The sequence below is a fragment of the Panthera leo genome, chromosome A3 (assembly GCF_018350215.1).
Source record: "Panthera leo isolate Ple1 chromosome A3, P.leo_Ple1_pat1.1, whole genome shotgun sequence".
Classification (NCBI taxonomy): Eukaryota; Metazoa; Chordata; class Mammalia; order Carnivora; family Felidae; genus Panthera; species Panthera leo.
In genome coordinates, this window is record NC_056681.1 from 12,341,571 (window position 1) to 12,352,486 (window position 10,916).

A 10,916-nucleotide genomic window follows, 5' to 3' on the forward strand; every position below is an offset into this window, starting at 1 on the left:
TGTTTAGAGATGTGTATGCATTATGTATATAGTAAGGTTATTTCAAAAAGCTAGGGAAGGGAATGAGCAATACAAAATTCAGGTTAGACAGGCCCACAAGTGTCTTCAAGAAATTGGGGAATATCTCCTTAAATTGGGTGGGACGTACCTAGTTGTTCATTTTTTTTTTTTCTTAATGTTTTTATTTTAGAGAGAGGGCATGAGCGGGGGCGGGAGTGGGGGCAGAGAGAAGGAGACACAGAATCTGAAGCAGGCTCCAGGTTCTGAGCTGTCAGCACAGCGCCCAACACAGGGCTCAAACCCACAAACTGCAAGATCATGACCTGAACCAAAGTCGGGTGCTTAACCAACTGAGCCACTGAGACAACCCTGGATGTTCATTTTATGTATTTTTATTATCCTTTAAATTGCCTGTTTACATCATATATCTTCCTTTGTGTATTTGACATAAGTGAAACTTTTCTTAAAAAGGGATATGTTTATATGATATTTAAAAATATAACAAAAAAGTATATAAGGAAACCTAAGTCTCCCTCCCCTAACACTCATTTCTCCCAGTTTCCCCTGCTAGAAGTAACCACTTAAACCCCTTGAGAATGTTTTCATACATCTAAGTTCTTATAAGTGTCCCCTTCCATTCTTTGGCTTCAAGAGTTTCACCCCTGTCTTGCCTGCTTTCCTCTTAGCCCAGGCAGAAGGGGAGGAGGAGGAAGAAGAAGGAGAAGAGGAGGGTTCGCTGATTGAGATTGCCGAGGAGGCTGACCTAATTCAAGCAGACCGGGTGATTGAGGAGGAAGAGGTGGTTAGACTTCGTCGGCGGAAGAAGGAAGAGAATGGGGCAGTCCAGGAGTTGGCTAAAGTGCTTCTGGCCATGAGGCTCGACAACTATGGCCCCGGGACAACAGCTGGTCAGGAGCAAACTGGAGGAGAGTGGGAGGTAAGCTCACTTCCTCACGGCCTCTGGAAGCCCTGACAGAATGGGAAATGGGAGTTCAGTTATTACTGCCAGATGGTGGGGGTTAAACTCTCCTGAAACAGGCCTGAGAACATCTGTTCTGACTAGAACTGCAGCCCCTTATTTTCACCCATTTCTGTTAGAGCAGCGTATTCACCTTGTCCTCACAGTTAATTTACCTGTTTTACAACCTAACTGTAGTATAAGATGGGTCCAGTTCTCAAGAGTATAAAAATTATGACCCTTCAGAGGGGTGCTGGCAAGAAATTCCCACTTAGAAAAACAGGAAGCAGGTGGCCAAATGGCTTCTCTTGAACTTTCAGAAAAATGCACCACGTATGGGTCAGATCAAACACTTACAGTCTCCGTGCTTGATGCTTTCATGGATATTATCTTCTCAAGTACGAATGAATCTATGAAAAATACATTAAGATTTTAGAGAATTCAAGTAAAGCAGAATGAAGCAAGCCTTACAGGCTGGAGGGAGTACTCATCCTTTATTCACCCTGGAATTTGATATTTCTCTTAACGCCAGAATAATGTGAATGCCCAGACTTTCTCTCTGGTCATTCCTTTGGTAGAACCAAGTGGTCCTCCAAATTTACCATTCATTACTATGACGGTAGAGTACTGGATACTCAAAATAACATTTTCTAAACTCATGATTTAAGAGACTTTCAAAGTCAACTTTGGATGCAGTTTTCCCTGGTCTGCTAGCTTTTAACTTGATCTTCTAGTTCAGATCTGATCCTAATACTTGGAATTATGGGTTGGGCATCTCTCTGCCACGTGGCCTCAGGGGGAGTTGATTGGTTTGGTTTGGAAGTAAGGGGAGGTTCATAACATTGTGACATCCATCTTTCATGCCAGTCCTTAGTGACAGAGCCAGGGGAGAGCACTTTCTCCTAAATGGTGCCTTTCACCCTCTTGTGAAAGGTACTGTCTCGATATGATGGCATTAAGACCATCTTAGCAGGCCCTGTACAGCGTTTAACAAGAAAGACCTACCTGTACTACTTTTCATGACATGTTTTAGGAATGAGAAATAGAATGTGGTCAAAGGACATTCAGTGATAACAAGTGTCAGTACTATTCTAAGTGCTTTCATGTTTTTATTCCTTTAGTCAAGTCAGCAACCCTGCAAAGATGTATTGTTATTATTCCTCATTTTGTAGCAGGCAATGCTGAGGTACATAAAAGTTAAGTAACTTACTCTAGAGGTAGATGGGGCTTTGAACCCAGGCAGACTGGATCCAGAGCCCCCATTTAGCCACTTCGCAATGGATATGTGTTGGAAGAGTTTGAGACATTCAAGGAAGTTCTTCCGAGGTGGCAGCACCTTTTTAATGTGCTCTGGTCTCGACTTTGGTCTTAGAACTGAGCCAATTTCTGCTCAGACGGTAACCCTGGCTGTTAATGATGTCCACAGACTCAGCGCAGCCAGAAAAAGAAAATGAAAAAGAAAGTGAAGGTTGAACTTCGCAAACTCAACACCATGACTGAGGCTGAGGCCAGTGAAATCCAAGATGTTTGGCAGCTGGACCTGAATTCTCGCTGGCAGCTCTATAGGTATTATGCCCATTGGCTCCTCCCCCCAACCCCCAACCAGTGCACGTGATTACCCCAAAGGGTTCCTTTTCTGTTCCTGCAACATAACCCCCCATCCCTCCACCCCAACCTCCAACAGTGTTAACTAATGATTGGTTGCATACCCCCAGTGTACTGAGTGCTAGGGGTGCAGACATGGGATAAAATAGACACTTGGCTCTACCTTTAAATGGAGCTTAGAGTTTATCCAGGGAGACAAATTAGTTAATTCCACAAATAAAAAGTTAACAAATGGGCATAACCACTAAGAAATAAAAGAACAATGAGTGCTAAGAATATGAACATGGGATTTGAGCTGGTCTGAGGTATCCAGGAAAGTGACAAGGCAAGATGTGAAGGATTAGTAGACATTAACAAGACCAGCAGGGAATGGGGAGCAGATGAAATTATGGGGACCACGTACATAAAGGCCTTGACGTGGAAAGGAGTATGTCTATTTGAGAAATTGAAAGAAGGCAGCCAGCATAGCTGTGGCTCAGAGAAATGGAAAGTGAGGTCAGAGAGGTGGGAGGGGCCTAACTGCAGGGACTCATGGGGCAAAGGTGAGGAGCCGGGATTATCAAAAGCCACTTTTCAAAAAGTACCGAAAAGCTCTTGGAACATTCTGTAGCAGAGTAGTGACATGATCTGCTTTACTTGTAAAACGAGACTGGAGAATTAGGGAAGGGGACTCAGAGATGTGCCAAGGAGAATTTGTGAGAAATTCTTGAAGCTTTTGAAGTCCCTTAACTCTCTTCTCAATAATTAACCCGTATTCTTTATTCTACTCTCCTCCTTAGCTCCTAGCCACCTATGTACATCTCTGTACTTCTTTTTGTTGGGCATTTTGGAATCTTGGTTCCCTGCAAACCTAGGTCTCTCCTTCCTCTCCCTCTGTGGCCCGTACGCTCCTCAAGGGTCTCGGTTCCACCTCATACACACCGCAGGGGTTCCTCCACCATCTTAAAGAGCACACATCTTCTTTCTCTGGTTCTTCACATTCTCCAGGCTGTGGCTACAGATGTACCAGGCCGACACCCGCCGAAAGATCCTCAACTATGAGCGCCAGTACCGCACGTCAGCAGAGAGAATGGCCGAGCTGAGGCTCCAGGAAGACCTGCACATCCTGAAAGATGCCCAGGTTGTAGGAATGACAACCACAGGTGAGAAAGCATGGGGAAGTTTACCAGATCCAGCCATTCACTCCTGGTGCCAAGCTCTTATCAGATTATCTAGGATAGGTAAAGAGAAGCTTCTTTAGGAGGTTAGAAGGAAAGGCCATGAAAAGCTATTGAAAGTGAGTTATGTTTAGGGAACTCATGATGAAATGCACCCACTTGTCCCTGCTGCATTCGATAACCTGACAATGACCAACATGGGTGTTGGTGGTCTGGAGACCACTCATTAGCACTTATTCTCTCATTCAGTGGCCACCACAGCCCTGGGTGGATGTGAGGACTCAGTTATCACAGACTCAGATTCCAGCCTCCAGTGCATCAGCTTAGAGGAGCCTCTTCTCTCTTGACTCCAGGTGCTGCCAAATACCGTCAGATCCTGCAGAAGGTAGAGCCTCGGATTGTCATTGTGGAAGAGGCTGCTGAAGTCCTTGAGGCCCACACCATTGCTACATTGAGCAAAGCTTGCCAGCACCTCATTCTGATTGGGGACCACCAGCAGGTAGGGCAGGTGCCCCTGGAAGATGAAGAGAGAGGGCTCTTGGAGGGTTGCACTCAGACAGAAGACCCTGGCCTCTCTGCTTCACCAGTCCTCAAACTTAGTAGTAGCTCTCTGTGATTCTTTCCCTCACCTCCCACATTCAATCTAAGAGCAGGTGCTCTTAGATATCGGGTATATTTGAGAGATAGTATCATTCATTTCATAATGACCTTTCAAGTGGACTATTAAAACGGCCTCCTTCTTGTTCCCCTACTTTGATTTTTGCCGTCCTCTAATCTATTCTTTGTAAAGGGGCCAAAGTGAATTTTTTTAAAAAAGTAAGTCAGATCATGACACTCTATAGCTTAAAACCCTCCGGTGGTTTCCCATTGACTTAATACAAAAATCAAGCTTCTTAAAGTAGCCTAGAGAGGCAGATATTCTCAGGTTGAGCCTGCTTCTCTGACTTCTCATATCACCATCATTTGCTCACTGTGTTCCCACCACCTGCCCTCCTTCCTGCTCCCTCATACCTTGCTTTTCAAATGATAGGCAGCTTCCTCCATGCTGGCATCAACTCAGGTGTCACTCTTTAGGGAGGCCTATTTAAGGAACCACCACTCCTGGGCACTCCATCACATCACCCTTATTTCTTGCCTTCATGTCCTTGTCACTCTTTATCCTTAGCCTGTCAGTACCTAGAGCAGTGCCTGGCATATAGAAGGCACTTGAAAAACATTTGATGGGTAGGTTGGTGGTTAAGTGAGTATATGATTGGATGGATAAAATAAGTCAGTAGAGAGTCCTCAAACATGTTTGTTTTCTCAGCTGCGTCCCAGCGCCAATGTGTATGATCTAGCCAAGAATTTCAACCTTGAGGTGTCCCTCTTTGAACGACTGGTGAAAGTAAACATTCCCTTCGTCCGTCTAAATTACCAGGTAAGAAGCTGGACCTCTCTTATTACCTACCACATGTTCAGGAGAAGTTTCCTGGGAGCCTACCAGCTGCCAGCAAGAAAGGTCTCATAAAAATAAAACTGGCTTAGGGGCATCTGGATGGCTCAGTTGGTTAAGCGTCCGACTTCGGCTCAGGTCATGATTTCAGTTCATGAGTTTGAACCCCGCATTGGGCTCTGTGCTGCCAGCTCAGACCCTGGAGCCTGCTTCGGATTCTGTATCCCCCTCTCTGCTCCTCCCCCACTCATGCTCTCTTTCTCCTTCAAAAATAAATAAAAACATTAAAAAAAATTTTTTTTTAAATAAAAAATAAAACTGGCTTAGTAATTCAATGACTGTTAGACTTTTTTTCTTTTCTGTTTTAAAATACCACAGGATGAGCTGAGTTTGTGTTGGATGAAAGAGCTGTTTACAGTCTGCTCTTTTCTCCTTATTCTTTCACATTACCTCCAGATTTTCCACCAGCAACCTAGTCTTTAGAAAACTGTCCCTTTATTCTCTGCCCATGTTTCTTTCTTTTCTTTTTTAAGTAGGCTCTACACCCTATGTGAGGCTTGAACTCACAACCCTGAGATCAAGAGTCACACACTATACCAACTTGAGCCAGCCAGGCACCCTCTTTCTGCCCATGTTTCTCATGACCTATATGTCTTATTTCAGCACCGCATGCGCCCTGAAATTGCCCGGCTTTTGACCCCCTACATTTACCAGGATCTGGAGAATCATCCCTCTGTTCTCAAATATGAGAAGATAAAGGTGAGTCTGTCCTATTTGATCTTTCTGTGATGTATCAACAACCAAGGAGGCTGTATTACCTTAGGATGAAAAAGGGTTTTCAGAAGGATCTAGAGCCAACTTTTTTAAAAGCTCGTCACTAAGAGTAGAAATAGTGTAGAAGTTGAGAGATACAGACATGGGTTTTGAATCCCAGCTCTGCAGCTGTGTAACTGTTTAGCAAGTGATACACCAATTCTGAATGTCCTGATCTTCTGTACAGTGAGAATAATGGGTACTGCCTCGTTACATTATTGTCTTGAGGGAGATAATGTGTGAAAAGCAGTCAGCACAGTGGAGTGCTTGTAAGTTAGCTGCTCACTCAACATCATCATAACTTCTGCCTGTTTGCTGAACCATAATAGTTGGATTATGGATGGCTATTGGAAATTATAATATCCAATGTATTAGAAGTTAAAATAGACAAATTCTGTATCCATTTTCCTACTTGCCATGGTCCCAAAAGAAAACATACAGTAGTGACTGACACCAGAATTAAAGATTATGGTACAAAGTATACAAAAAGCCTCGCTAAGTCTCTCCCCGGAATAGGGTCAGTGGCCAGTACATCTGAAAATAGGAAGAACTGCATGAGTGAACCTTCTGACATACCATTTCTTTTCCTCTCTAGGGGGTCGCTTCCAACCTTTTCTTTGTAGAACACAACTTTCCTGAACAGGAAATCCAAGAAGGCAAAAGCCACCAGAACCAGCATGAGGCTCGCTTTGTGGTAGAATTGTGCAAGTACTTCCTGTGCCAGGAGTACCTCCCCTCCCAGATCACCATCCTCACCACCTACACGGGGCAGCTGTTCTGCCTGCGCAAACTCATGCCAGCCAAGACATTTGCTGGCGTCAAGGTCCATGTGGTTGACAAATACCAAGGGGAAGAGAATGACATCATTCTCCTCTCATTAGTGCGGAGCAACCAGGAGGGCAAGGTGGGTTTTCTCCAGATACCCAACCGCATCTGTGTGGCCTTGTCCCGTGCCAAGAAGGGTATGTACTGCATCGGAAACATGCAGATGCTGGCCAAGGTGCCCTTGTGGAGCAAGATCATCCATACCCTTCGAGAGAACAATCAAATAGGCCGCACACTCCAGCTGTGCTGCCAGAACCATCCTGATACCCACACCTTAGTATCCAAAGCTTCTGATTTCCAAAAAGTGCCCGAAGGAGGCTGCAGCCTACCCTGTGAGTTCCGGCTGGGCTGTGGACATGTCTGCACCCGTGCCTGCCACCCCTATGATTCCTCACACAAGGAGTTCCAATGCATGAAGCCATGCCAGAAGGTTATCTGTCAAGACGGGCACCGGTGCCCTCTTGTTTGCTTCCAGGAGTGTCAGCCTTGTCAGGTGAAGGTGCGCAAAATCATTCCTCGGTGCGGTCACGAACAAATGGTTCCTTGTTCCATGCGTGAGTCAGATTTTTGCTGCCAAGAACCTTGCCCCAAGGTCCTGAAATGTGGGCACAGATGTAGCCATCCCTGCGGTGAAGACTGTGTGCGGTTTTGCTCAGAAATGGTCACCGTGAAACTCAAGTGTGGGCACAGCCAGCAGGTGAAATGTGGTAATGTGGAAGACCTCGTGTATGACCTGCCAGTCAAGTGCACCACCAAGTGTGGCACCATCTTGGACTGTGGGCATCCTTGTCCTGGGACCTGCCACAGCTGCTTCGAAGGGCGCTTTCATGAGCGCTGTCAGCAGCCCTGCAAGCGCCTGCTCATCTGCTCACACAAGTGCCAGGAGCCGTGCATCGGCGAGTGCCCACCCTGCCAACGGACCTGTCAGAACCGCTGTGTCCACAGCCAGTGCAAGAAGAAGTGTGGGGAACTGTGCAGCCCCTGCGTAGAGCCCTGTGTCTGGCGCTGCCAGCACTACCAGTGCACCAAACTCTGCTCTGAGCCCTGCGACCGACCCCCATGCTACGTGCCTTGTACTAAGCTGCTGGCCTGTGGCCACCCCTGCATCGGTTTGTGTGGGGAACCGTGCCCCAAGAAGTGCCGTGTCTGCCACCAGGAAGAAGTCACCCAGATCTTCTTTGGCTTTGAAGATGAGCCTGACGCCCGCTTTGTGCAGCTAGAAGACTGCAGCCACATCTTTGAGGTGCAAGCCCTGGACTTCTACATGAATGAGCAGAAAGATGATGAAGTTGCCATCAAGTTGAAAGTGTGCCCTATCTGCCAGGTGCCCATCCGCAAAAACCTGAGGTATGGAACCAGCATCAAACGGCGGCTGGAAGAGATTGAAATTGTCAAGGAAAAGATTCAGGGCTCAGCAGGGGAAATTGCAACCAGCCAGGAACGACTTAGGGCCCTCCTGGAGAGCAAGAGCCTCCTCCACCAGCTGCTTCCTACAGACTTTCTGATGTTAAAGGAGAAGCTGGCCCAGAAGAATCTGTCAGTGAAGGACCTGGGCCTTGTTGAGAATTACATCAGCTTCTACGACCGCTTGGCTGGCCTGTCAGACTCTCTGAAAAAGGTGCATGTCTTAGAACAAGAGAGAGTGAGGAGTCGACTAGAGCAGGTCCATGACTGGCTAGCCAAGAAGCGTTTGAGCTTTACCAGCCAGGAATTGGATGACCTCCAAAGTGAAATCCAGAGGCTCACATACCTGGTGAACCTCCTGTCCCGCTGCAGGATAGCAGAGGGGAAGCTGAGAGGTAGCACAGCAGAAGAGGTCTACAGTGTCCGGAAGATCCTCGAGAGAACATGTAAGTTCACCCAGGAGGATGAAAAGTTTGTGCAGAAAAAGATGGAAGCTCTGAAAACCATTCTTCCCTGCTCTGGCCTGGGCATCTCAGAGGAAGAACGAGTGCAGATAGTCAATGCTATGGGTTATCCTCGGGGCCACTGGTTCAAGTGCCCCAATGGTCACATCTACGTGATTAGCGATTGTGGGGGAGCCATGCAGAGGGGCACATGTCCTGACTGCAAGGAGGTGATCGGGGGCATAAATCATACTCTGGAAAGGAGCAATCAGCTTGCTTCTGAGATGGATGGAGCCCAGCACCCTGCCTGGTCTGACACGGCCAACAACTTGATGAACTTTGAGGAGATCCGGAGGATGATGTAGGAAGATGGTGCACCGCTGCCTTGTGCCTAGCCACCACCTGGCTGGGATCGGCTCCCTTACGAAGGAACCGAAGTTTGTTTTTTATTATTGTCCTTTAGTCTTAGTACCTATTTAAGGATCCACTTTTAGGGATTGCCCACGTTTGTTTCTAGATTTCCCCTGCGCTAGAATAAGCACTTTACCTCCAGAACTGAGAGCAAAGTTAACAGATACCTTCTTTTTTTCTCCTGCAAGTTAGTGGACAGGCTCTCTGGAGCATGTTTGGGGCTTCCACCTAGGGCTACCTACTGGTATCTCTGGGTCCTGACTCATATTTTTTCTGCAGTGCTCCGGGGGCACAGAGTATGAACTCAAGTGAAGCAGACTCATTCTAATTGCCAGGCCCTAACTTGTAGACTAACTTTAATTCCAATAAACAGAGGCCCAGAGGAGTTGTTTATGAACTGCTTATCCTTTCAAGGAGCACAAAAATCCCTCCCACTCTCCTCCTGGGGCATCCTCACTCCCGGAGACGGAGGCATGTGATAAGACAAAGACTTCGTGACTAACCCTGACCCAGTTACATATTCACAGAGTGGGAAAGTGCGACTACCCACAGCTGGGGGCTCTGCAGCAGGCCCAGGCTAAGGAGTGATCCCTCATACCCTCTCCTGTGACTGGCACTTTGGAATGGTGGTTTCTTTGCCTGCAGGAGTTCAGTAGCAGTGCTGGTTCCCCAAGGCCCTGAATGGAACTAAACCAGCAGCACCTATCCAAAGTGTGACCTTTTGTCCCAACACTACTACAGCTTTTGCCTGGGCAGGGTTAGCATGCCAGCAGCATCTGCAGGCCCCAGACCCATGCCAGAAGCCAGCCCCCAGGCCTGCTGCTGCCTGCATACATACTCCCTCAGTCCAGTGTTCCTAGAACAGACACTTAGGCATCTCAGGTCTTTCTAATGTTGGTGAGAAAAATATCCTTTTCCTATGTATGCATTTCCTTTTTTGTCTTTACTATGCACTTTAGCCTATAAAGCCAATTAATAAAAATGATGATTGAGAAAATCAGTGGTCCATGTTTGTCAACTTCTAGAAACAGCTCAGGCAGCCTGAGACCATGAGGATGGGGATGGAGCCACTGCCTACGAGGAGGCCAGTCTGGTTTCCGTGGTACGGAGTTTTTATTTAGCTGGTGAGTCCTCTGTACTTATGGTAAAAAGAATTTTTTGTTGTTGTTGTATAAAAGCATAACTTGAAGTTTGCTTTCCCAGAGCCAACCCTGTTAACAGCTTCATGAGGCCTCCCAGAGGTAAGCTATACATATACAATGTATGTAACTCTTAAAAAAAAGTACGCAGCTCTGCACTTGGCTTTTTTTAACCCAACAACTTAGCTTGGGGACCTTTCTGTAACCATATACATATGAGGAGCCTGAACCCTACTCCATCATGCATGTGTGCCATTATTTACTGGAATGGAACCCTCTGCTGGTGACTGTTAGGTGCAGCCTAAATGAATAGCTTCGAACACACTTTTAATCTCAAGGGTATGTGCTACTGGTAACTATTAAAATTTTTGAGCTGGTGGTGGGGAGGTGTATACTCCTTGAAATTATAGGACAGAGTACAAACATACAATTTTGTTAAGGGGGATCCCTTCACTCTCATTATCAAAGGAACCTATGATTGAGAAAGGATGAGAACCTCTGTTCTACAGGGTAAAAGCTGGTTTTTGCAACAAAGAGCTAACTCATCCCTTCGGTCCCTTTGAGCTGCCGTCTCTCCAGTAGCACTTCCACAGCACAGTCTGTCAGAGTATGGGTTCAGGTAGACCCTGGTTTCAAAAACCTGAATTCCCAACAGTGTAACTCTGGAAAGTTACTCCCTTGGCTTCTTCATCTGCAAAATGGGGCTAACTACCTCGCTCACAGGGTGTA

The 10,916-nt window shown here is 46.5% G+C and overlaps 1 protein-coding gene across 1 annotated transcript in view; it reads left to right on the forward strand.

Moving 5' to 3' along the window:
- The window catches only part of ZNFX1 (zinc finger NFX1-type containing 1), a 26,565-nt gene extending 16,520 nt beyond the window's left edge, over positions 1–10,045 (forward strand). Inside the window, exons 8-14 of the mRNA XM_042930714.1 lie at positions 687–937; positions 2,385–2,524; positions 3,551–3,705; positions 4,074–4,219; positions 5,027–5,137; positions 5,816–5,911; positions 6,561–10,045. Of these exons, the coding sequence (XP_042786648.1) occupies positions 687–937; positions 2,385–2,524; positions 3,551–3,705; positions 4,074–4,219; positions 5,027–5,137; positions 5,816–5,911; positions 6,561–9,002 (3,341 nt within the window). The 3' untranslated portion in view covers positions 9,003–10,045. The remainder of the gene's footprint in view (positions 1–686; positions 938–2,384; positions 2,525–3,550; positions 3,706–4,073; positions 4,220–5,026; positions 5,138–5,815; positions 5,912–6,560) is intronic.
- Positions 10,046–10,916: the final 871 nt, after the last annotated feature.